This window comes from Phocoena phocoena, chromosome 14 (assembly GCF_963924675.1).
Source record: "Phocoena phocoena chromosome 14, mPhoPho1.1, whole genome shotgun sequence".
Taxonomy (NCBI): Eukaryota; Metazoa; Chordata; class Mammalia; order Artiodactyla; family Phocoenidae; genus Phocoena; species Phocoena phocoena.
Window position 1 is genome coordinate 68,945,828 of NC_089232.1, and position 23,182 is coordinate 68,969,009.

Consider the following 23,182-nt stretch of genomic DNA (forward strand, 5'->3'; position numbering starts at 1 on the left):
CTCCTCCCAGTACCGGCAGCCGGAGAACTCCAAGCGAGGTTTTGAGGATGCAGTGGCCACCTCAGCCACTGAGGAGAGGATTAACCAGAGGAGAGAAGAGGCCTACGGGATAACGAACACCGCTAGCAGGACGCAGATGCTCAGCCCTCCCTTCACCACGACTCATGCACCTGAACTGAGGAAGGAGGGCTGGACACCTATCAGTGTAGTGCGGGCCACGGAGAGCACCAATAGAATGGCATGTTCCTGCCCAGAACCCCAAAGAGCCACCACTCTGAAAATGGGGGACTGGCTGCTCCCCTGGCCAGAACATGAGCCTGCCCGGCAAGGCTATTTGGGAAACTATTCTCGTTTTCTAGAAGAAAGCTCTGCCTATTACACTTAACATCCTCTGCTGAAGCCAGGATACATGCAAGGAAGCAAGAACCAGAGGCAGCTCAGCTGTTTTACTAAGTCAGTGGAAAAGTAACAGTACAGATTTCAGGTGCAATAAGGGAGACGGGGCCGACTGGGCCCCAGCATCTGAGGCCCCACCCCCATGCTAGACAGCTCCAGTCCAGTCCAGCGTCTGAAGCGTGGTCCACATGTGTGTGCGTACGAGCACATGACCTATCTGGATGCCCGAGAGCATCTACTAAGTGTGCTGCCTCCATGGAGGGCACCGGATTCCATGCCCAGCAGCTGGGCCTGAGAAGAGGCTGAGGAGTCGGGCCCTAGAAGCGGCCGAGCACAGTGGCTAACAGAGCCATGCGGATGTACATGCCATTCTCCGCCTGCCGGAAGTAGGCTGCTCGGGGGTCCGAGTCCACCTCCACACTGCAAGAGAAGGAAGAGTTACCATGTGCCCAAGACAGCCAGACCCCCGCCCCCAAGCATATCCTCAATTTTCATGCCATGTCACCTTATCTCATTGACTCGGGGCATTGGGTGCATCACCACCATCTTCTTCTTGGCCCGGGTCATGATGTGGGGAGTGAGGATGAACTGGCCAAAGCACTGCGAGGCAGAGAGGGGCCCCGTTAGCACGGCCGGGCAGGGGTGGCTATGAGCCCACGAGCCTGGGTTCCACCCCCCGGTCCTCGCACTCAGTTATCGCAAGCGAGGGACCCAGCTTTCCTGGCTGCTAGTCTGGATGCCCAGCAGCTCCAGCCCTGGCTTCTTCTCAACCCTCGTGCTCACAGCTTCATACTCCTGGCTAGAACCGAAGCGCTCCTTCTGGATGCGAGTCATGTAGAGCACGTCGGTGTCGGGCAGCGCCTCCTCAATGCTCTCAAATTCCTCCTGGAGGGTGAGGCCCGGCCAGGGTGAGTGTGGTGCCGGCACTGACCACCCAGCCCAGGTCCCCCACGGGCTCCCAGGGCCTGACCTGCTTAGTGCCGCGGGACGCCACGAAAGCCCGCACGTCGGGGGGCATGCGCAGGCTGGGAGGCGCCACGTAGCGCAGGCTGACGCGATACTGGGTGAGCAGGCAGGCCAGTGAATGCACCGTGCGTCCGTGCTTCAGGTCCCCAACCATTGTGATCTGGGGAGGAAGCCGGTCACCAAGAGGGCCCCCAGACTGAGCACACTCGCACCCCCATTTTAAAGCTCTCGGCCTCAGAACCAGAATGTAGACCTCAGAATGCGTGCAACACGTGCTGAGATGCAGAAACCACCTCCCCACTGTCCCCCTCTCCAGACCATCACCAGGCAGGCCTCCAACCCCTGCCACCACCCTCACCGTCATGCCGTTGACCGTCCCAAGCTCCTCCCGGATGGTGAAGATGTCCAGCAAGGCCTGGGTGGGATGCTCTCCGACCCCATCCCCGGCATTGATCACTGGCCTCCGGCAGTGCTTGGCTGCCAGCTGTGAACACGGGGACAAGGAAGGAGAATCCTGTCTTCTGCGTCTCAGGGGCCGCTACTCCCTGCCGCAGTCCCACTCCTCCTGGGGTCCCCGCACCCATCTGGCCCGACTGAGACCTGCAGTCACAGGAAGTGTGGGCAGGAGGGCCCTCGTGTCCCCGGGTCCAGCCAAATCAATCCTGCCCCGGCACACAGGCCGGCCTCACCTCCACCGCTCCGGGCTGGGGGTGCCGCAGCACCACGACGTCGGCGTAGCAGCTCATGGTCTGCACCGAGTCAGCCAGGGATTCACCCTTCTGGACGGAGGACGTGGCTTCTGAGAAGCTGAGCACGGCGCCCCCCAGCCGGGCCATGGCCGCTGCAAAGGAGCTGCTGGTCCGCGTGCTCACCTCGTAGAACATGGAGGCCATCACCTTCCCCTGGGGGAGGCGGGAGTCATGTGTGCACACACGTGTTCACCTTGGGGAGCGCGTGGGCTGATGCCTGCCTCCCCAACTTACACAAGAGGGGTGCTAGAACCCTGTTCCCCAAACCTTCCCATGACCTGTTGTAGCCTTGACATTTCCACCATAGTGTCACTCTGAGCTAAAGGTCTGCCTCCAAAAAGCCATTGTTAAGAGTCTGAACGAGACATTCATTCTCTGGGAGAGAAGGAAATACCCTAGACTTCACTCCCACGAATACATCAGCACCAACCAAGTGACCAGATTAGCGGGCCTGTGTGCTGGTGCTCAGGGCCTCGCAAGTCAGCTGAATTACCGATCGGAGGAGGGCAAACGTGGGGGCGGCCTAGAGGAGCAGGACCTCCCGGAGTAGGGCTTACCTATGGAGGGTGTGGACTCACACGAGGGGACCTATGGCAGGGGAGGGAGACCCCTCTGACCACCGCACAGCCCTGCTGACACGCGCCTGGATCCCCAGCCCACAGCCCTGACCCTGACCTTGAGGATGTCGAGGCTCCGCTCCTTCTGCACCATCATGCGCAGCGTGTGTGCCACGTTGAACAGGTGAGACATCTAAGAAAGACCCCGAGTGGGACAGGTGAGACATCTAAGAAAGACCCCGAGTGGGACAGGTGAGACACCTAAGAAAGACCCCGAGTCGCTGGAGCGGCAGCGGCCCCCAGGGGCCCCAGCCCCGACTCTCCAGGTCCTCAAAGCTCTGGGTGTTCCCCTCCTCCCTCCCCCAGGCACCTGATCCTTGGTGAACTGCTGGACAGACAGGATATGTTGGCCCACTAATGAGTGCAGCAGGGGTGAGGTCTGGGGGTGCAGCAGGCCAGGGGTCCCCAGGTTCTGGGGCGACGCCTGTCTAGGTACTGGTGGTGGAGGGTAGCAGGTGCCATCAAGGGTTCCCATCAGCTCTGCAGAGTGAGGGACAGGGCAGAAGAGGCTGGTCAGAGGGTTCCTCCTACCCAGGCCAGATCAGAGAGGTCCCAAGGTGAGCGCGTGTTCCGGGGTGTCTCTCACCTGGCTCAGCTGCCTTCCGGGAGGTCTTCTCCTTTGGCTCCTCAGCTACAAAGAGGGCAACAGGACAGATGTAAGCCTGTGGCTGAGGTGTGTGAAGAGCCCCCGCTTCCCCAGGACTCCGGATCACAGTGTCTGTGTTAAACCAACTCACACCACAGTAGCTACAGCAGGTTAGGTGAGGGCAGGAAGGACCGGCAGCTCTGGGCACAGACACGTGATTTCCCACAGCGGCTGTTGTGTGTGATCAGTGGTGCCCTCCCAGAACCCTCCCGGTTGGCAAAAGGATCCTAGGCAGGGAGAACGGCCAGGCTCACATCAACCAACAACCTGGATTTACCCCACGCTCTGCTGTCACATGGGACCCCAGCTCCCAGGCGGAGGAACACAGCTGCCCACAACAAAAAAGGGCCTGTGAGAAGCTGTGGGATGCCTCCCTCAAGCTGGGTGGGCTGATTTAGGCAAAGGGGGGCACAGCAGGTCAGATGAGGGCAGCAGGAAGGACAAGGTAAGTGGACAGAGGTGAGGTGCTGGGGGGTGCTGGGACAGTTCCTAGGCCACAAAGTCCCCAACCTCAGCCCACCTGGGACACTGCGGGGGAGAGGAGCCCATCTGGACACGTCTCTAAGTCCAGGTGGCCCCACCCTCCACGTCATAGGACCTTCCTCTTACCTGGCAAACCTGGGTCAGAGGCTCGGTGGATTCGGGGCGGCAGGTGGAAGCGGCCATCGGGAAGTGCTGGGATGCCCCGGCGGGGCCTCTCTGGGGTCTGGAGAGACAGCACTGGGTACTGACCTGACCCTCCTCAAATTCAATCCCTCAAGAAAAGCCAAACTGCTCCCTGTCCGCTAGGGTTCTACCTCCATCATGTACCCTCAGCCCCGCCTCCCACTGGGCTGCCCTCAACAGGCGCGGGCCCACTGGCCTCTCCAAGACGTCTCTCTGCTTGGGTTAATAATGGGGTGTGTTTCCTGTGGGAAGACTCCTTAACTGAGAGTTCATTCTATGTTTTGTAGTAGAGGGGGTAGGTGGTGAGGACATTAAGTGTTAAGTGACGAACGTTCCACTGCGCCGAACCGCCAATGAAGATGTTTATGCTGTCAGCCCCACGCCTGACTGTACCCCCAACCCCGCCCCCCAGCCCGAAGCAGCGCGCATACCGTGTTTAGCTCACTGGCGGCGGGGGCCGAGGGCGTGAGCTGGGGAACAGCCCCCTGTGGCCACTTGCGTACATCCTGTCCGTAGCCCGGCGGCACCAGCACCTGCGGACAGAAGGCAGGGGCGGGCAAGTGAGCCAGACTGGGGTCCTAAAGGGCTGGAAGCCAGCGAGAAGAAAAAAATGCCCTGGAGACCTGCACCCACCCGCACCCAGGGCAGTTGGACGGGTAGTGGGACCACAGAGATGTGCTGGGGTGGGAGGAGAATATAGCACGAGCGGGTCACGACCGGCCTGGGCATGGGCCACACACATACCTGCCCGTCAATATAGGCAACCTCTCCTCGCAGGACCACACGGCGGACGGTGCCCTTCACCTTCTGCCCTTCGAAGGGTGTCCAGTGGGCCTTGGAGAAGGGCATGTGGTTGGGGACCGTCCATTCATGCTCCAGATCCACCTGTCAGAGTCACGGGTTATGCCAGGCACGGGCTGCAGCGTGCAACGGCTCCCAGGGCTGGGGAGCCCCTGCCCCCGCCCCGCGGCCTTCAACCCCACACCTCCACATAGGTGTCCTCCTGGGGCGGCAGGTGGAAGATGCGCCGAGGGTTGTGGTGCAGTCGCTGCAGCAGGTCATCCAGGCTGAGCCGGCCCTCGCTCACTGCCGTCAGCAGTAGGGGCAGCATGGTCTCCAGCCCCGGGAAGCCGGGGGGTGGCTGGGGCCCACACTTCTCGTCCACGGTGTGGGGGGCTGGGAGAAGAGAGCATGACCCTCGGAACCGATCGCCTCCACACACGAGGGGTCACGCATGCCACCAAGATGGTGCCTCACTACCAACCCCGATGCTAATTTTTTCTGGGAATCAGAAGGCAGGGAAACTGGGACTGCTGTCATCTTTGGGGGCCCACACCTTTCACCCACATTCTCTCATTTACAGTTTACTCATTTGCTCATTCGTTCTTTCAGTAAATATTTATCAAGCACCTATGACAGACCAGGCACTGTATTAGAGGCTGGGATCCTACCCAGATCAAGGCCCAATCTTCACGGAACCCAAGGTCCTTGCCCGTGAGGATGGGGCACGAGCCCGCCCGGGAAGAGGGGGTTCGGCCTGGGCCCTCTCACCATGGTCGGAGGCAAAGCAGTCGATGACGGCCATGTTCTCCCATAGGGCTTCCACATCCTGCCGGGAGCCAAGCTCAGGCCGAACCTCCCCCTTCCCGGGCCCCAGACGCTCCAGGTCATCGCGGCTCAGGAACAGATGGTGGGGCGCCACCTCACAGGTCACCGGCAGCCCCCGTGCCTTAGCGGCTTTAATCAGCAGGATCTGGGGGAGAGCAGGGAGACCTCGAGGAGGCCTCCCTCCAGGCCGCACCCTGCAAAGTCCCCGCAGCCCACCTCGCCCCGCGGAAAGTCATGGGGCAGATGTGCTGGGTACGGGCTCCAGGCTCCCCTGCTCGTGCCCTACCCCTCTCCTGCCCCCAAGGACTACCCTGATCACCTGGAGTTACTGGGAAAGCAACAGGGGCACCTCTGCTGGGCTCTCACCTCTTCCTTCCGCGCCACGTGACAGATGTGTACCGAGCGCTGGGTCAGCTGGGCCACCATGAGGACGGCGGCGACACTCTGACGCTCTGCGTGGGCCACAATGGGGAGGTGGGACGGCCACGTCTCGAAGTGCTGGGGGCAGGAAGAACATTCCGGGACCGTGCAGAGCCCAAGCCCTCACGGAGCTCCAGACTCACTGCCGCCAGCCCACTGTGCGGGGCCCTCAAGCCAGGAGGTACTGGTTGGCTGCCTGCTCCCACCTGCCCACCCCCTACCTCCATCCACTGGGCCACACTGTCCAGCCGCAGCTCAGAGAAGGTCTCGTTGAGGTAGAGCTTCAGCCCTGCAGCAGACCCAGCCACAGCACCCAGGGTCCCTGCGTTTTCCGACGAAGCTCCGAGGAATAAGGTGTAGTCACAGCGGGCGCCAGCCTCTGCCAGCTGGAGAGGGTACACTTGAGATTAGGCCCCTCAGCACCGGTGCCAGCTCGGCACCCATGCGTGGCCTGGGCCCCTGGGGAGGGGCAGAGGGAGCAGGGTTCAGGGAGGTGGGGGAGGCTGGTGGGGGCATGTGGGTCACCAGGAAGCAGGAGCACAAGGGCTCACCTTCTGTGCCAGGGCCAGAGCAGGGGCATCGATGATGGGGGGCCAGGTATTAGGCATGGCACACACCATGGTGATGCCCCCGGCCAGGGCAGCCGCTGTGCCTGAAGCAAAGTCCTCCTTGTGTGTCCCCCCTGGTTCCCGCAGGTGCACGTGGACATCAATCAATCCTGGCAGAACACGGAGGCAGCAGATTAGAGGAAGATTCCGAGACACGAAGGGCATCAAGGAGGTGAACTGGGGTGACAGGAAAATAAGCAGCGACTGATACAAGTGAGAGGTGGTGAGGTTCGTCAAGGGCATCGTGGACGGAGGAGTAAAAGAGCTTAGAGTGAGGCAGGTTCTGGGCCCTACCCACTCTGTACACTCCAGGGCAGAGTGGGCCCCACGGCCACCCTGTGCTCCACCCAGGGACCATGCAAGCTTCTACCAGTGTCCAGAAGCCAGGTTCTCTCATGAGATGCACTTACCAGGTAGCCGCACGAGCTTCTGGGAGGTCATGCAGTCGACATGCACCTTCAAAGGAGGGGCTGGCCCAATCTGTCCTAGGGCCTGCAAAGTGGAAACCACGGTCAGCTTTGACTTAGGGGCAGCCTGGGAGGTGCAGAGAGGGATTGGGTTTTCCCATAACCCAGGCTTCTGCCTCTCTATACCCACCTTCTCTCTCTGCAGCCACAAAGCCTGATCACTAGCATAGCTGTTTCCTACTGAGCTTTCCCAGCCCCAGGGCACGCTCACTTCTCCCTCTTCCCCCACTGACACTGGCTGCCCCCTTCCCGGCACCCAGGTGTCAGTCACCTCCACAAACAGTTTGGTGCACTTGATATCGATGATGAGGGGCACGGAGAAGTCAGCGGCCAGGCGCCGGGTGCGGTAGCCCTTGGTGACAAAGGAAGAGAGACGCCGGCCCCCAGCCCCGCGCATGGACAGGTTAATCACTAGCTCGAAGTTCTTCTCAGCGAGCTGCTCCAGGATACTTCGCTGTGGTGGACACTCTCCATCCACTGCTTCTTCAAAGTGCCAGTCCACAGCCGTTACCTGTGGCCCAGAGACAAGGTCGGGGCCAACCCGAGACTGGCAGGGGCCAGGAAGGCCAACCGGAAGGGAGGAGAGGTGGTCCGGGAGCCCATGAGGAGGATGGGGACCAGGCTACCTCTCTTTGCTACAGGCAAAGCGTTTTTCTTGACAAGAAAGGTATCTACACTATGGTTACCAAGGACTCTGCGGTATGAGCCCACACTTCACACAGAAAGATAAAATTCTGGAAGGAAACATGCCAAAATGTTAACAATGGTGGGGAGGTCATGAGGGAATTCTTTTTTTTCTCTTTGCTTCTCTGTATGTTCTACCGCTCTACGTGGAATATATAATTTGTACAATGACAAGAAAAGCAGGGGAACAGGGAGAGAATTCCTGGGTGCTCTCACACCCTTGGAGAGTGGGCAGCGTGGGGTAGGGCGGGAGCAGCCCATACCTTGACACCGTGCTCTGTATAGAAGTCAGCAGTGCCCAGACTGGCGTAGAGGCTGTAGCCCAGGCTCTCCAGCAGTCGCACAGTTGGGAGCAGCTCACTTTTGTTCTGAACCAAGAAGGAGATGAGGCTGTGTTTCTCCCGTCTTCCACTTCAAGGTCAGCCCTGGCCCAGGGAGCCAAGGTCATCTGTCCCCCCATCTTCAGGCACCCGCTGGATTCTGTACCTTATAGCTGCCAATGGTCAGCAAGATGTTCTTCTTGGGGATCTTAAAGCCAGTGCTTAGCATGGCCTTGAGGTAGGCCTCACAGCGGCTCTCCCCGAAGCCAGCCACTTCCCCAGTACTGGTCATCTCCACACCCAGCACCACATCAGCACCCGCCAGGCGGGAGAATGAGAACTGGGGCACCTGAGAGAGCAGGAGGTGAGTGAGGGCCAGGCGTGATGGGCCCATATCCTGCACCAGTGGGGGGGCCTCAATCCCCTCTCTCGGCCTCCTCCAGACAGCGGGGTGAGCCTTCCCTGTGCGGCTCCACGTGAACCCACCAATCATCGGCTGCTTCCCAAACATGCTCGGGCTCCCCTCGGTCTCCACGAGGCTACTCCCTGGCCTTGGAACACTTCCTCAACAAGCTTGGCCAATCTCAAATCTCACATCCTGACCGTCCTCCAAGGCTCATTCCAAATACCACTTCTTTTCTTGAGCCTTCTTGAGGGTCACCACCCTCTCTGGAAGTCGCACCTCCTTTAGCATTTTGTTTTTATCTCTACTGTGCAGGTTTATCACACACTGTTCTAGAAGCAAGCTGTTTTTGGACCCGACTTCTCTTGCCTCCCATCACTAGAGTGGAAGCTCCTAAGAGACAAAGACCATCTTATTGCCCTGACGGCCCAGGAAGGCCTTGCCCACAGGAGGTGCTTGGTTTATACGCCGACTGACATATAGCTTGTGCAGGAGATGAACTCCCTCCACTATTTGCCTCCCCGCTGACTGATGACCTCGGGCTTCAATCCTCCTTACCTTTACCCCCACGACTCCAGAGCCAGTCATGAGCCCCACAGGCTCCACTTCTTCCCCCATGATGACCCGCGTGGCCAAGGCTACTAGGTCCACACCCAGGGTCTTGGAGACGAAGGGGAAGGAGCGAGAGACACGCACGTTGCATTCAATGACTTTCAGCTGGTCGTCCTGGGCAGAAAGGGATTGGTCGGGCCTTCCACAGGTGGGCTTGTGACACCATCCCAGGGACCTTGGCTCTTCCCCCCACTCATCATTCTGTGGGTCATCAACCCGGGACAGGGGGCAGGGTGACTATTACAAACCCTGACAATACTGTGGGCTCAAGCTGTGACCCTGCCCCTCAGGCTTTCCTCCTCCGATGAGGGCTCCCTGGCGCCAGGGCCGGCACAGAACAAGGAGGCACCACGAACCTCTGGTCCCTGCCTTTAGCCCCCTCTTACTACCTTGGCAATGAGCTGCAGATTGAAGGGTCCTGTGACCTGCAGCTCCTGGCCCACGGCGTGCACGATGGCTTTGATCCGCTCCAGGGTTTTGGCAGTGATGTCCTGCGGCGGGGTCACCAGCGTGGCATCACCTGAATGCACACCTGCGTTCTCCACGTGCTCGGAGATGGCGATGGCTGCCACCACACCATCACAGGCCACAGCGTCCACATCAATCTCCTAGTGGGGGGTGGGGGGTGGGCAGCGTGCAGGGCAATGTGATGTAGAGCAAGGGCCATTTTCTTCTCCCGCTCGCCCCTGCAGGAAGCTTCCCTTCTTTGAAGAGCCCTGGCACAACCCATCCTATCCAGCCCCCTGTGCCTACAAACTTCTGTAGGACCAGAGAGGGGAGTCGCCCCTGAGGCTGGGAGCCTGCCTGCAGAGACCTGTCTGCAGCCTCCCACCTTGGCCTCCTGGATGAACTTGGAGATGACCACGGGGTGCTCCTTGGAGACAGCTGCCGCACTGCTCAGGAAGCGCTCCAGGTCCCCATCGGTGTAAGCCACGTTCATAGCAGCACCACTTAGCACATAGGAGGGGCGCACGACACAGGGATACCCCACAGTCTGGCAGAACTGGCGGGCGGACTAAGGGCAAAGGGAGCTTAGCTGGGCTGCTCACACTCACCTGTGACGTCATCCAGCCTCCAGCCCCCCACCAGGCCCCCAGCCCACCTCCAGGTCACTGAGCTCCCTCCACTGAGGCTGGCTGATACCAATGGTGTCCAGGAGCCGGGAGAACTTAAAACGGTTCTCAGCCGAGTCGATGGCTTCAGGGCAGGTGCCCAGCACCCGGCACTGCTGCCGATGCAAAGCCATGGCCATGTTGTTGGGCAGCTGCCCGCCCATGGACAGGATCACGCCTTCGGGGTTCTCCAGCTCGTAGATGTCCATCACCACCTATGGTGCAGGAGGGGAAACAGGTGGCGGCAGCACACAGGGTCAGGGGTCTGAGTCTCCTTGTTCACTGCTCTTCAGCCTTCACCCTCAAACCCCACAAGCTCCTAAGAGTCTTAGGTCCGTCAGCCACTCCTACTTGACTGGCCTCCCAGGCTAACAGGCAGCCTTCATCTGTCTCACCTCAAAAGAGATCTCATCGAAGTAGAGTCGGTCACACATGTCATAGTCGGTGCTGACTGTTTCTGGGTTGTAGTTCACCATGATGGTTTTATACCCCATCTGCGACAGCGAGGGGAATGACATTCAGCAATCAGATGGGAAGAAGAGCACCCAGAGAGTAAAGCCAAAGCAGTACTCCGGAGAGCACCGCCTCAGCTGTCTCTGAAACTGCTGTACAGGACGGCTGCCTTGGGAGGGAAGTCAGACCAGCAATGAAGCTATCGGAAAAGCAGATACAGAGTTCTGGAGAGGAACCACATGTGAGGCACAGGACGGCTTAAGGGGACCCCCCAACCCAAAGCCCTGTGATAGATGTTAAGGTGCAGCAATGACTAGAAAGTGCCAGGGTTGAGTGTGGGTGGAAGGCAGCTGCCAAAGCTGATTAGAACAGCAGAGAAAACCATATGAAAGACTAGCTCTTGGACCTTTCGGAGCTGCTGGATGCAGCCCACAGCACACCAGTCAAACTCGACGCTGGAGCCGATACGGTAGACGCCAGAGCCCAGGACCAGGACATGAGGCGTTCGAAAGCTGAGGTCATGGGTGGTGCCCCAGTATGTCAGGTACAAGTAATTTGTCTGGGCTGGCCATTCAGCTGCAACTGTGTCGATCTGCTTCACCGCTGGGCAGATCCCCAGTTCCTGACGCAGCTTGCGAACAGCCAGCTCCGTGCTGAAGAAGAAGGGTCAGAAACGTAGGCCCTGGGAGTGGGGTATGGACCAAGTAGACGGCGGAGATCCCAGGTAGGGATCAGAGAGGAAAATTCCCAGGGATGAAGGTCAGAGGCCTCCAAAGCTCCCCACACCCTCCCCTCTGAGGGCCCCTCGCTGGTACAAAGGCTCTCTGCCCGACACTTCTCAGCCCGAGGCCCTCCCCGCCATCCCTGACCTGAGAACTGCGAGGGCAATCTGCTTGTCTGAGAAGCCGAGGCGCTTGGCCTGCTGCAGCAGGGGTAGGGGCAAAGACTGTCCACGGTGTTGCTCCAGCAGCTGGGTGTGTGCTACGATCCCCTTCATTCGGTGCAAAAACCAGCGGTCGATGCGAGTAAGTTCATACAGGCGATCCACCGAGTAGCCAGCCCACAGGGCAGCTGCCACCACAAAGATGCGCTTGTCTGTTGGAGTCTCCAACTCCTAACGGGGAGAGGGCAGACAAGCTAAGCCTCCGTTTCCTCATCTGTAGAAACAAATCTAGTGATACGTCCTCAGAATAATGAAAAATGAGAAATGAAGTCACCGAATTCTCAGCAAAGTGAAAACACAGCAAAGGTCCGCAAGTGACTGGTGCTAGTACTACTGGTAGCAAGCTCAGGGGCTGGGGACAGAGAGAAGCAGGGTCCGTTCCGAGGGTACTGCCAGGGGAAGGGGAGCCGCTTACCATGTCACTGACGGGCTTGACTGTGTGATCAAAGCCCACGCAGTTCTCATCCACCATGCGCAGAGCCTTCTGGAAAGCTTCCTCAAAAGAACGCCCAATGCCCATGACCTCACCTGGAGGGATACCATGTGAGCACTGAGGGCCAGAGGGCAGAGGCAGCTGGGGGCGTGCTGCCCAGAATGTCTGTAGTTGTTTTGTTTTGTTTTGGCCTCAGCTTGTGGCCTGCAGGATCTTAGTTGCCCAACCAGGGATCGAACCCGCACCCCCTACAGTGGAAGCTTGGAGTCTTAACCCCTGGATGGCCAGGGAAGTCCCCAGAATGTCTGTAGTTTACAGTCAAGTCCCACGGTGGTGGGATTTATGGTGTTTCATTGAGAATCTTACACTTGCACCTCTTCTCCCTACCATTTTCATGTTTTGTGTTTATTAGTGAAATGAAACTAAAATGCCTACAATGGGCATGTGGATACTGGAACATGTTGCAGTTGTATCACAGAGGCCCCACCCACCGCTGTTGGGTTATCCAGTTATTTGGTTTGCTTTATTCATATTGTGATGATACCATCTGGGATCTGGCTTATCCTTCAAAACTTTTAAAAAGTCTGGTAACAGGAAGATGATCCCATTACTCTATAAATCCATCCAGAGCTAATCACATTTACAGCTATCACTTTAAAGTACCTCCTCCTGGACTTTTTTCAAATATGTTTTATACATGATTATAGTACACATACAACTTCTATCCTGCTTTTTCCCTAATGGTAAGCTTGTTCCCACATTCTATGTCACTTTATTACCAGCAGTTTAACTCCTGTATGATTTACCATAACGTAACTGCTCACTTACTGTAAGACATTTAGTTTTGACGTGTTCATCATTCTAAGTGAGGCTGTGATGCTTTCCGTGCTTTAGGTTATCTCCTTAGGATACATTTCCAGAAGTGCATGGGCAATAGGTAAGATAAATCTTCTGGCCCTTGATAAGTATTAGTGGCTTTACAGAAGTTTGCGCTTTACGATACAAAGTATAAATTTAACCGATCTTCTAAGGAGTGTGTATAATCATTTACAACAGTTTTTGCTAATAAGCAAAAATAATTATCTCATTTTAACTAGATTTATAACTACTAAAAAGAGGGAACTTCCCCCACCCCCCAGCCCTGCTTATTGATTTCCCATTCTATAAAGTTCTGTTCATGTCCTCTGACAATTTACCCTAGGGTCTTCAAATATTCCTTACCAAATGTATTTTTCTGTTTACAATCCTAACATTTGTTTCTCTAAAAAAATTTTAAAAACGTCAAGATGGTACCAGTAATGTTAAGTAAGTGGATGAGTGATTTTGCTCAATTCCTTTGTAATGTGGTTATATTATAAAAGTTTTTATCCTGGGTAAAAGAAAAACCCAATGCACTAATACATGCAGGCCTAGAAAAATCCTGGAATCATACATATCCCCAAATTAATCTCTGTATGACAAGATGACAAGTGATTACTCTTCTTTGGTTAAACTATCTTTTCTAATTTCTCAATGATTCATGTATCTTACTTGTATAATAAAAGTTACAGAAAGTTACCATGGCAGATCACACTCCGAGAACACTCAAATAGATGTAAGATACTTAAATGTCTCATCTAGGAATCAACTTTTGATTGTCCTATTTTCAATCCACTTCTTTTAGCCACAATTTATGGCTTCATTCCCATGTTTATTATAATTTTTACGTAACAGAAATTCATCTCCAGAAGGAACAACTTGGCAGTCCTGTAAGATTTCTAAACGTTCTGAGATCATATCTGAGCTTAGACTTACGTGTTTAAAGGCTACTATTGCTCTTAACGGAAATCTGGAACACAGCTCTTATCCTTAGCTGGTGGCACTCTGGTACACGCACATGCTTGTTTTAATGGAAATGCTTTGCAGGACAAACCAAGGCAATTTAAAGGGTCAGTATAAGGAAGCATACTAACTCAATCCCAGCACGCTCTCCACTGCTTGGGGGCTGACCATCATGCCCGTTCACTATTCATTACTAAGTGTCCCTGTTTTTATGAAAAGGTGTCTGATGTCCTGCTCTGATCTTAGACATTGTATTAAAAAACATTTCATTTAGTGACCATGGCAGGAAGTGCCCAGAGAAGGAGATACGCTCAGCATGGCTGCCGCTGCACTGACTTGGCCTTAGAAGTGTTCATAGGAAAACAGCAGTCGTCGTTTCCCTGAAGTAATCAGTATTTACACAAGCGTGGAGAACAAACTGTCACTGGTATTAACAGCCCAGTGACGAGGCCATGGGCAAAATGCCATGAAATGCTGTGCGTGGAGTTTCATGGAACTGGTCTCACCCATGACAGGCAACGTACCGTAAACAGAGGAACATATGCAACTGGCAACTGATCTAGTTTTCAGTTCTTGGCTCCGCCCTTTACTCAGGCACACACTTTCCTTCTGTGGGACCTGCTTACTCATTCGTAACATGAGAGAAATGAGATAGTCCAATGGCTATCACCCCATCCCAAGATTTTTGACATGCCATCTGGGCAGTGGAGGTAGCATGTGTATTCGGACAGATTTCCAGATGCCTTTGATTCCCGCCCCTGAGGAGGACTGCTATCTTAGTTGGAAATATTAATTCTGAGAAACCGTGTTCCCAAGAAGCTGTTCATATAGGAGCTGAAAGATCATGCCAGGGAACTGACTCTATGACATTCTAGATCCTTGGGACGTGTGGGACCCCATGAGGTGATCTGGGCAGGGGGCTCCTGGGATGTGTCTCTCACCGACACTCTTCATGCAGCTCCCAATCTTTGTGCTGACGCGGAGGAACTTGCTGAGGTCCCAGCGAGGAATCTTCACCACACAATAATCCAGACTGGGTTCAAAGGCTGCTGTTCCCCCTGTCACCGAGTTCCTGGGAGCCATCGGGTGAGGGTGCCAGAGGACAGAGCAGGAGGTGTAAATCGTGAGCTTCCAGATAGTTCTCTCCATCGCACACATCCAGGCCAACGTCCTTTCCACGTTCCCTGTCCCATACATGTTTTTTTTTAGCTCCCCACCGCCTTTCCTCCCTGATCTCTCCCCAACCCTTGTACCTGAGTTCAGGTAGAGGGATGCCCAAAGCCAGCTTGGCTGCCACGTAGGCCAGTGGATAGCCCGTGGCCTTACTGGCCAGGGCGGAGCTGCGAGAGAGCCTGGCATTCACTTCAATGATGTAATACTGCAAAGAGAGAGAACAGAGAAAGAGTTACCAGATAACTGGCTTAGAAGGCCTGCCTAGGAAAGGTCTCAGAAAGGCAGGAAAATAAAGCCGCATCCTCCAACCCTACCAAAGATAATCCCAGCTTCTACTCCAGGGTCTGTAGGGTTAAAGGGCCTCTTGGCCCAGAGGCCCCAAAATGATGCAAGGCGGTCCAACAGCTACGGTATCAGCTCCACGGCCTCGAGTCCTACCTGCTCAGACTCAGGATTCAAGGCATACTGCACGTTGCACTCCCCAACGATTCCAAGGTGCTGAGTCACCTTGATGGCCGTCTGCCGCAGTAGCTGGTACTCCCTGTCATTCAGCGTCTGGCTTGGAGCCACCACTATGGACTCCCCAGTGTGGATGCCCAGTGGATCTAGGTTCTCCATGTTACACACCTGTGAAGGGAGAGTCCCAGAGTGGTCACTGCCAAAGGGAGTCAGGAGAGGTAGGAGGCTGCATCCCAGGGTCCTGTTGCCTCCGGAGACGCACCCATCCTGGGTCTGAGGGACATCGAACTCTCAAAGGTATCAGCCGGACTCCGGCTCTCACACGGGCTCATACTGCCTGACGCTATGCCCCTCCTCCGTCACTCACCGTGACACAGTTGCCGTAGGTGTCTCTCACCACCTCGTACTCAATCTCCTTCCATCCTTTCAGGGACTTGTCTACCAGCACTTGGCTGGTATGGGCAAAAGCTGGGGCCACGAGAGCAGAGAGCTCCTCTTTGTTAGAGGCAAAGCCAGAGCCCAGGCCCCCCAGGGCAAAGGCTGCACGCACCAGCACGGGGTACCCCAGTCTCTCGGCAGCTGCCTGGGCCTGCAATGAGCAGAGACGAACAAACGGATCAAGCCTTGACTGCGTGCTGCGCGGAGGGCTCCTGGACCCGGAGAGAATACGATGTCGAGGAAACAACACCTGTCCACCCCAACCATGCCCCGAACCTGCTCAAGAGAGTTCGCTGCCTCACTGGGGGCCACGTGCTCTCCAATCTCGGCCATCCTGGAGGCGAAGGCGCGCCGATCCTCCGTCAGCTCAATGGTCTCCACGGGTGTGCCCAGGACCCGGACCCCATACCGAGCGAGCACCCCAGCCTTGGTCAGCTCCACACCACAGTTCAGAGCTGTTTGGCCCCCAAAAGTCAGTAACACGCCATCTGGGCGCTCATTACGTATCACCTAAGCGGGGAGAGAGGAATAATAGGCATTAAGACCCTGGGGGTTAGGGAGTGGATCTAAGAAGTTGGAAAGGGCTTCCCTGGTGGCGCAGTGGTTGAGAGTCTGCCTGCCGACGCAGGGGACGCGGGTTTGTGCCCCGGTGTGGGAAGATCCCAGATGCCGCGGAGCGGCTGCGCCCGTGAGCCGTGGCCGCTGAGCCTGCGCGTCCAGAGCCTGCGCTCCGCAACAGGAGAGGCCACAACAGTGAGAGGCCCGCGTACCGCAAAAAAAAAAAGAAGTTGGAAAAACCCAGAGTGACACAGGATCCCCCTGCCCACGTGGGTCCCCTCCTCAGTCTAGCCTCACCCGAGTCATACCTGGGTTACGTAGTGAGGTGTTATTGGGAGGAAATAGACCTTGTCAGCCAGCCCCTGGGAGGTCTGCACGGTGGCAATGTTGGGGTTGATCAGCAACGTCTGGATGTTCTCCTCCTTCAGGGCCTTGATCGCCTAGGGGGACAAAAAGGGCATATCGGCCTCGAATGCAGAAGCAAGATTTTCAGTCTTAGACCAGTATTTCTCTTCCTCTTCTCCCCTCCCTGGACTCTCAGTCCCTAAAAACCCACTTCTGTTCCTCACCACCTCACCTTTCTGCACGTTCCCCAGAGCTCCTGGGTCACTACCTCCCTACAACTAATGCTCATGGCTCAGCCTTGTCTGCTCCTGAGGGCCACACACCCAGAGGGTCAGGGACGCACGTGCTTTACCTGAGAGCCTGAGTAGTCAAACTCTCCGGCTTGGCCAATGGAGAGGCCCCCTGAGCCCAGAATCAGAACCTTTCGTGGTGGTGGAAGCCCAGAGCCTGGGGTGGGAATCCCAGGGAGACAGAGGCGCTCAGCCAGCCGCTCTCGAACTATGGAGGCAAAGAAAGTCATAGAATGTTAGAGCTGAATGAGACCGAGAGATCATCTAGATTAACCCCTCACTTTACAGAAGAATCAAGAACAAGTCATGCCTCTAACGAGTGGCAGAGGCAGGACCAGAAGCCAGGACTGTGATTCTGGGTTCCTTTGAATAGAAGCAGCATAAATGAATCGTCTTGGCCTGATTGCCTTCCTCCCGCCTAACCTCCCAAACACCGATCAGTTTCCCGAGACAGGTCCAACTTATGCCTCTCCTGGAGCCCATTCTTAGATGCACAACCCAGTTCTACTCAAGTGCTTACCTGTCTGGCCCCCAGGGTTCCTGGTGGTGGCTTCTTTCACAGTGTCCAGAAAAATATCAAAAAGAATTTCCATATCTGAAGGGCCAGCTTGGTGCTCTGGGTGAAACTGGACACTGTTGAAGAGAGGGGAATCACGAAAATTGCCATCATCATCGGCGGCCTTGGAGGTAGGTAGTGGGCAAGGTGACGGGGGCCACTGCTGCACTTTACTTTTTGATCTTCAAGTCCCAGTGGGCTTCAAAGCTGTACAGATCCAGTCATCATGCCAGAACCACCCAGGCTCACCTGAAGAAGGGTAGGCTCTCATGTACAATGCCTTCATTGGAGTGATCATTGGCGTTGGTGAAAAGAGGAAGCCAGCTTGCTGGCAGTGAGTCTGTTTCCACAGCAAACCCATGGTTCTGGGATGTTAGAAAGCAGCGCCCAGAGCCCACCAGCAAGCATGGCTGGTTATGGCCTCGGTTCCCATATCTGGAGATGGAAACGTACTGAGTCACAGGCCCCTTTCACCCTCCCTTCACTACTGTACCAAACCCGGCTCTTGCTGATCTCACGACTCTCACCAACCCGCACTCCTATTTCAACACTAATGAATACCAACTCTACTCCCATTCCCAAGGCTCCCCACACCTCATGAACACCAACTCTACTCCCATTCCCAAGACTCCCCACACCTCATGTCAGAGGTATGGGCACTTCCTCTCCCCACAAGTCCCACCTCATCTTGTAAGTCTTGGCCCCAATGGCTAAGGCCAACAGCTGGTGTCCCAGGCAGATCCCAAAGACAGGTCGGGGGTTCGGTTCAGATAAGACACGGCTCAGTGTGGATACCACGCTGGGATAGGAGGCCGGGTCGCCAGGGCCATTACTCAGAAAGAGACCCTCATACTCTGGAGTGGGCAGAAAAGATGATGTCAAAACCCATGGTTCAACTAGAGAGAAACACCACTAGAGCAAAAGCCCTTATCTCCACCTTCCCTGCAGCTCATGTTGACTTTCAGCAACTGGACCAAGGGCCAGATCTTCCACCCACGCTGTTTGTCTGTCACCTTGTACAGACCTAAGCTACTCACCCTGACTTTCTAATGCGTGGTCCCAGGGTACCACAGTGACCTCTGCCCCACGCTGGCACAAGCATCGGATCTGATTATACTTGAGGCCACAGTCCAAAGCAAGGATCCGAGGGGTACCCCCTGAATTGAATACCCGTGGGACCTGAAGAATAAAGGGCGATGGTTGACAGCTGTGATTAGTAGGTATAATGTGCACACACCAATCCCTACCTTGGAGGCCTCTTCTGGTTCTCCCTTAAGTGTTCACCCCTCAGCATGGGCAGAATATAACTACTGTGCTTAGTCTGGGATACTCTCCCACTCTACCTCTGTACCTTAATGGAGACCTCTGGCACCAGGGCGCGGGCATTGGGGTCCAAGAAGGGCAGGGTTGAAGGCTCCGTCCCATCCTGGACCAGCTTTCCCAGCAGAGACCCTTGCTCTCGCAACTTCTTAGTCAGCTCCCGAGTGTCCACTCCTGCCCAAACAGCAGACTCTGAGAGATCACTCCCCCAACGCAGTCACGCATGACGTCAGACTTCCATTTCAGAGCCTGAGTCACACACTGTGACTGTTCCATGGGCATCAAAAATCCCAGGCTATCCTGCTGGAAGTACCCTACCATGAAGTACTCTTGCCCCCAAGTATCACATATGAATTGAACCACCACTCCAGATCTGTTTATAGAAAATAATACCAAGGGACAAAAGAACACGCTAAATGACAATACAGGAATGTAATCAATAAAATGCAGACTGTGGGGTATTCTAAAGGAAAATCAACGGTTTGTGTCAAATAGGTTACAAGGCCCAAAGAGTAAAGATTATCAACCAAGTGCAATGTACAGACCTTGCGTAGACCCAGATTCAAATAAACAAATTTTTTAAAAAATCAGAAAGTTGGAGAAATTTCAAACATTCCTTGTATATTTGATATTAAGGAATTACTGTTAATTTTTAAAAGGTTACGGTAATGTTATTGTGATCCTGTTTTTACAAGGGTTTTTTTTTTCACAGCTATTGAACTCTCTGTGGGTGAAATGATATTATGTCTGAGATTTGCTTCAAAATAATCTGGGAGTTGTAGTAGTGGTGATGAAATAAGTTTAGCCCTGAGTTGATGAAGCTGGGGATTCATTATCCTATTCTCTCCTTCGGCATGTTTGAAATTTTCCATCTGAGTGAGAGCTCAGTTCCTTCCCCCAGCTCCAGCCCCCAGTCTAAAGCTTTGGAATCAGGTACACGGTATCACAATCTTGGACTCAAGTCCCAAGAGTCCACAGAGTCCTTGATTCTTTCCATCTGGGTATCTGTGCTCCACTCAGACACCCCTGTGCTTGCACCATACCTTGTAGGCCAGGTATGCCACGCTGTTGCAGCCACTCATGCAGGGTACAGGTGGCACTCCAGTGGCTGGGTGTGGGGCAGCACTCTCCTACCACCAGTCCTGCCACGTGGATCCCCGAGGATTCAAACCACTGTCGATGGGAGGAGGAGACTGTGAGGAGCCCAGGGCCACACACCTTCCTGCAGGGCCATGGACCCTGTACTCCAGCCACACTCACTGACCTGTCGTTCCTTTAACATGCCAAGCACCTCATGCTTTTGCCTTTTATCGGCAATGCTGTCCCCCGCATGAAACACTGAACACGTGGGCCTGGGGTGCCTGATTAGTAATTGAAATGACATTTTCCTTTTCCCTTCCTTTTCTTCTATCCCCTTTTCCATGAAGTCACCCCCATTCTCACCCACTGCAGCTTGTGTCTCCTCCTTAGAGCTCACCTAAGTCCACTTTGTTTCTACTTGACTTGCTATTTCCATTGTATTACAAATGTGTCCAGATGTCTTCATCAGCGAACTATGAGCTCAAGAGCAAGGTACCTGACACATGATAGTAGTCAGAGTTTACTGAGGGCCCACCTGGTGCCAGGCACTATAACAGATGCTGGGGGAGGAGCACGAGCATAAAAAAGGACAAGGTCCTGTCTTCAGAATGTTAATTTGCTACCTAGGGAACCAGAAAATAACAAAGTAACGTAGATAAAACAAGATCATAATCACAGGGTGTGATAAAAACATAGTGTAGAATAGGCAAGGGCACAACACCTTACTAAATAAAAACAAAGCTTCAGGGTGCAATACTAGGCATTATACCACCACCCCACCACCACCCCCCACTTCGTAAGGGATTATCATTAAAATAAAAAGGTAATGTACGGCTTCCCTGGTGGCGCAGTGGTTAAGAATCCGCCTGCCAATGCAGGGGACAAGGATTTGATCCCTGGTCTGGGAAGATTCCACAGGTCGAGAAGCAACTAAGCCCGTGAGCCACAACTACTGAAGCCCGAGCGCCTAGAGTCCGTGCTCCGCAACAAGAGAAGCCACCACAATGAGAAGCCTGTGCACCGCAATGAAGAGTAGCCCCCGCTCGCCGCAACTAGAGGAAGCCTGCATGCAACAACGAAGACCCAACACAGTCGAAAATAAAATAAATTTAAAAAAAAATTAAAAGAAAAAAGGTAAATTTGCTACTCGATGTAAATTTGCTACTCGATAGGTAAGCTTATAATAACTAAGTAGAGAAACAGATTGTTTATCTAGGAGAAAGTGGCATATTTAAACTACATCTGCTTAGTGGTGGAAGGTTTAAAGAAAGATGAATGGGATCTGAAGGCTAGTTTGGCAGAACCCTCCATGGCTAGGTGTCTGCACATGGACAAGTGCATTTATAGCATATGTGCTGCAGAAGCATCCGTGGTGGGCTGGTGGCTCCAGGAGGCCTTACTCACCTTGGTTGTCAGGGCCTCAATTTTGCAAGTGTATAAACTCAACTTTGACATGTATCTAGAGTTGACAAAGCTGAAGACTTAGGTCAGTTAACCAAGATAGTGCATTATAAACTAGAATGCAGTGAATTTATACAGAATGCAGTGAATTTATGTGATGAGGAATGGTTTTTCCAGGAATACCAAGCACTTCTCTTTCCTAGAGTTTCCTTTTCCAAGTGTCAGGGTGACTGGGAAAGCATATTAAGAGTTAAAGGCTCAGTAACCCTAGAATTAGGACAAAGTGAGTTTTGAGGAATACTGCACCGAGGCTATGGCTGCTCTACAATTAACTTGTGCTGATTTTTTTTTTTTTTAATTACTTAAACTCTCAGAGGGCAACTTAGTTTCCAAATTCCAGACGAGGAGGAATAGGAGAAACCTCACTGAGAAGGAAACTGAGTTTCTTATCTACATACTGTAAGAACTCTACTGAAAGGTGGTAAAGAATGAGGCAAGGTGAGGAAAGTAGGTTTAGAAGATGATAATCAACTTCACTGGTTTGGTAGGTGAACTGTGACCCACCATCACTGAGAAGGGTGTGACCCTAGTTTCCAGTCTCTTTCCCATTAATTTACGCACTCTTAAAGCACTGCTCGCATCACATCACCCTGCTGCTAAAAAATTTTCACTGGTTCCTTACTAGAGCCCAGACTCTTCGCCTTCGCCTCCTCAAGGTGTTACCTAACAAACCCTGCAGAGTGCTTGTCGATCACTTTAGTGTGTACCTGCTTTCTCCAGAATGCCTAGCGGAATGTCAGTGTCTTCACTAACAGTTAACAATTACTGATTTGAAAAGGAATGTAGAGAAAGCATTGGATGCGGCTACCTTGCTGAGCCCGAACTCATCCACTTCATCTGGGGGAATGCCGTAGTTACCAATCAGAGGATATGTCAGCACTAAGATCTGTGCTTTGTAGGAAGGGTCAGTGAGGGCCTCGGGGTAGCCGACCATACCGGTTTGAAACACTGCAAGAAAGAGGCAGAGCTGGGGCTTAGGCAGGGCACACTTCGGAGCACTGCCCCGAGCGAGGATAATGCCCCAGTGGAGGCTACCCTGACCGGCAGGGATAGAAGGGGCCGGGCTGGGGAATGGCGGGGGAGGGGGTGTGCAGGCGGGAAAATGGCGGGGTCTGGGCAGGGCAGGCTGGGCAGAGAGGGGCAGCAGAGAGTGGGATGAGGTCGGCAGCCAGCCCGGACTTGCTTACCCACTTCCCCGGCAGTCGACACAGCGGCCCCAAAGGGCTGGCCCCGCAGGACCGACCCGTCCTCCAACACCAGGGCCGCCATGGGAGCGGAGCTCAGAAGCCGGGGTGATTACAGAGAAGCGGGAAACGCAGCAAGCCCCAGCGGATGCTAGAACCACGTGAGGACGGCGCGCCCGGATTCGGTCCACGTGGCTAGCCGCGCCGGTGTCTGGATCAAGGGCGGCGTGGACCGCGCAGGAGCCCAGGCGCTCTGGGCGGCGGCAAACTGCGGCGGCGCAGGCAGCTGGCGGCGTGAGGGGCGGGGCCAGGAACGTGAGGGGCGGGGCCAGGGCAGCGAAAGGGTTGGGACACCTCCTCTACCCTGCGCGAAGCGATGGGATACCTGAGAAAA

General features: G+C 54.6%; 1 protein-coding gene across 2 annotated transcripts; it reads right to left on the reverse strand.

The window, feature by feature from the left end:
• Positions 1-422: 422 nt before the first annotated feature.
• CAD (carbamoyl-phosphate synthetase 2, aspartate transcarbamylase, and dihydroorotase) lies at positions 423-23,040 on the reverse strand. 2 transcript variants are annotated; one of them, XM_065891352.1, is made up of 44 exons: positions 22,792-23,040; positions 22,413-22,552; positions 20,107-20,236; positions 19,095-19,237; positions 18,781-18,922; positions 18,426-18,597; positions 17,993-18,178; positions 17,708-17,820; positions 17,250-17,395; positions 16,861-16,992; positions 16,271-16,504; positions 15,924-16,145; positions 15,536-15,724; positions 15,178-15,302; positions 14,866-14,996; positions 12,086-12,198; positions 11,597-11,841; positions 11,134-11,380; positions 10,670-10,768; positions 10,265-10,489; positions 9,995-10,177; positions 9,552-9,770; positions 9,109-9,276; positions 8,314-8,496; positions 8,091-8,195; positions 7,415-7,654; positions 7,087-7,168; positions 6,620-6,786; positions 6,290-6,454; positions 6,015-6,146; positions 5,592-5,793; positions 5,026-5,216; positions 4,785-4,925; positions 4,472-4,573; positions 3,984-4,080; positions 3,315-3,359; positions 3,039-3,208; positions 2,787-2,861; positions 2,052-2,264; positions 1,721-1,846; positions 1,367-1,522; positions 1,180-1,281; positions 902-996; positions 423-816 (listed from the first exon to the last, which is right to left on the reverse strand). In XM_065891352.1, the coding sequence occupies exons 1-44, from the start codon at positions 22,871-22,873 to the stop codon at positions 714-716; spliced, it is 6,678 nt and encodes a 2,225-aa protein (XP_065747424.1). In that variant the 5' UTR covers positions 22,874-23,040; the 3' UTR covers positions 423-713. The 2 variants fall into 2 exon arrangements, with proteins under 2 accessions (XP_065747424.1, XP_065747425.1); XM_065891353.1 differs by lacking the exon at positions 15,536-15,724 and having other exon boundaries at positions 714-816; positions 22,792-22,873.
• Positions 23,041-23,182: the final 142 nt, after the last annotated feature.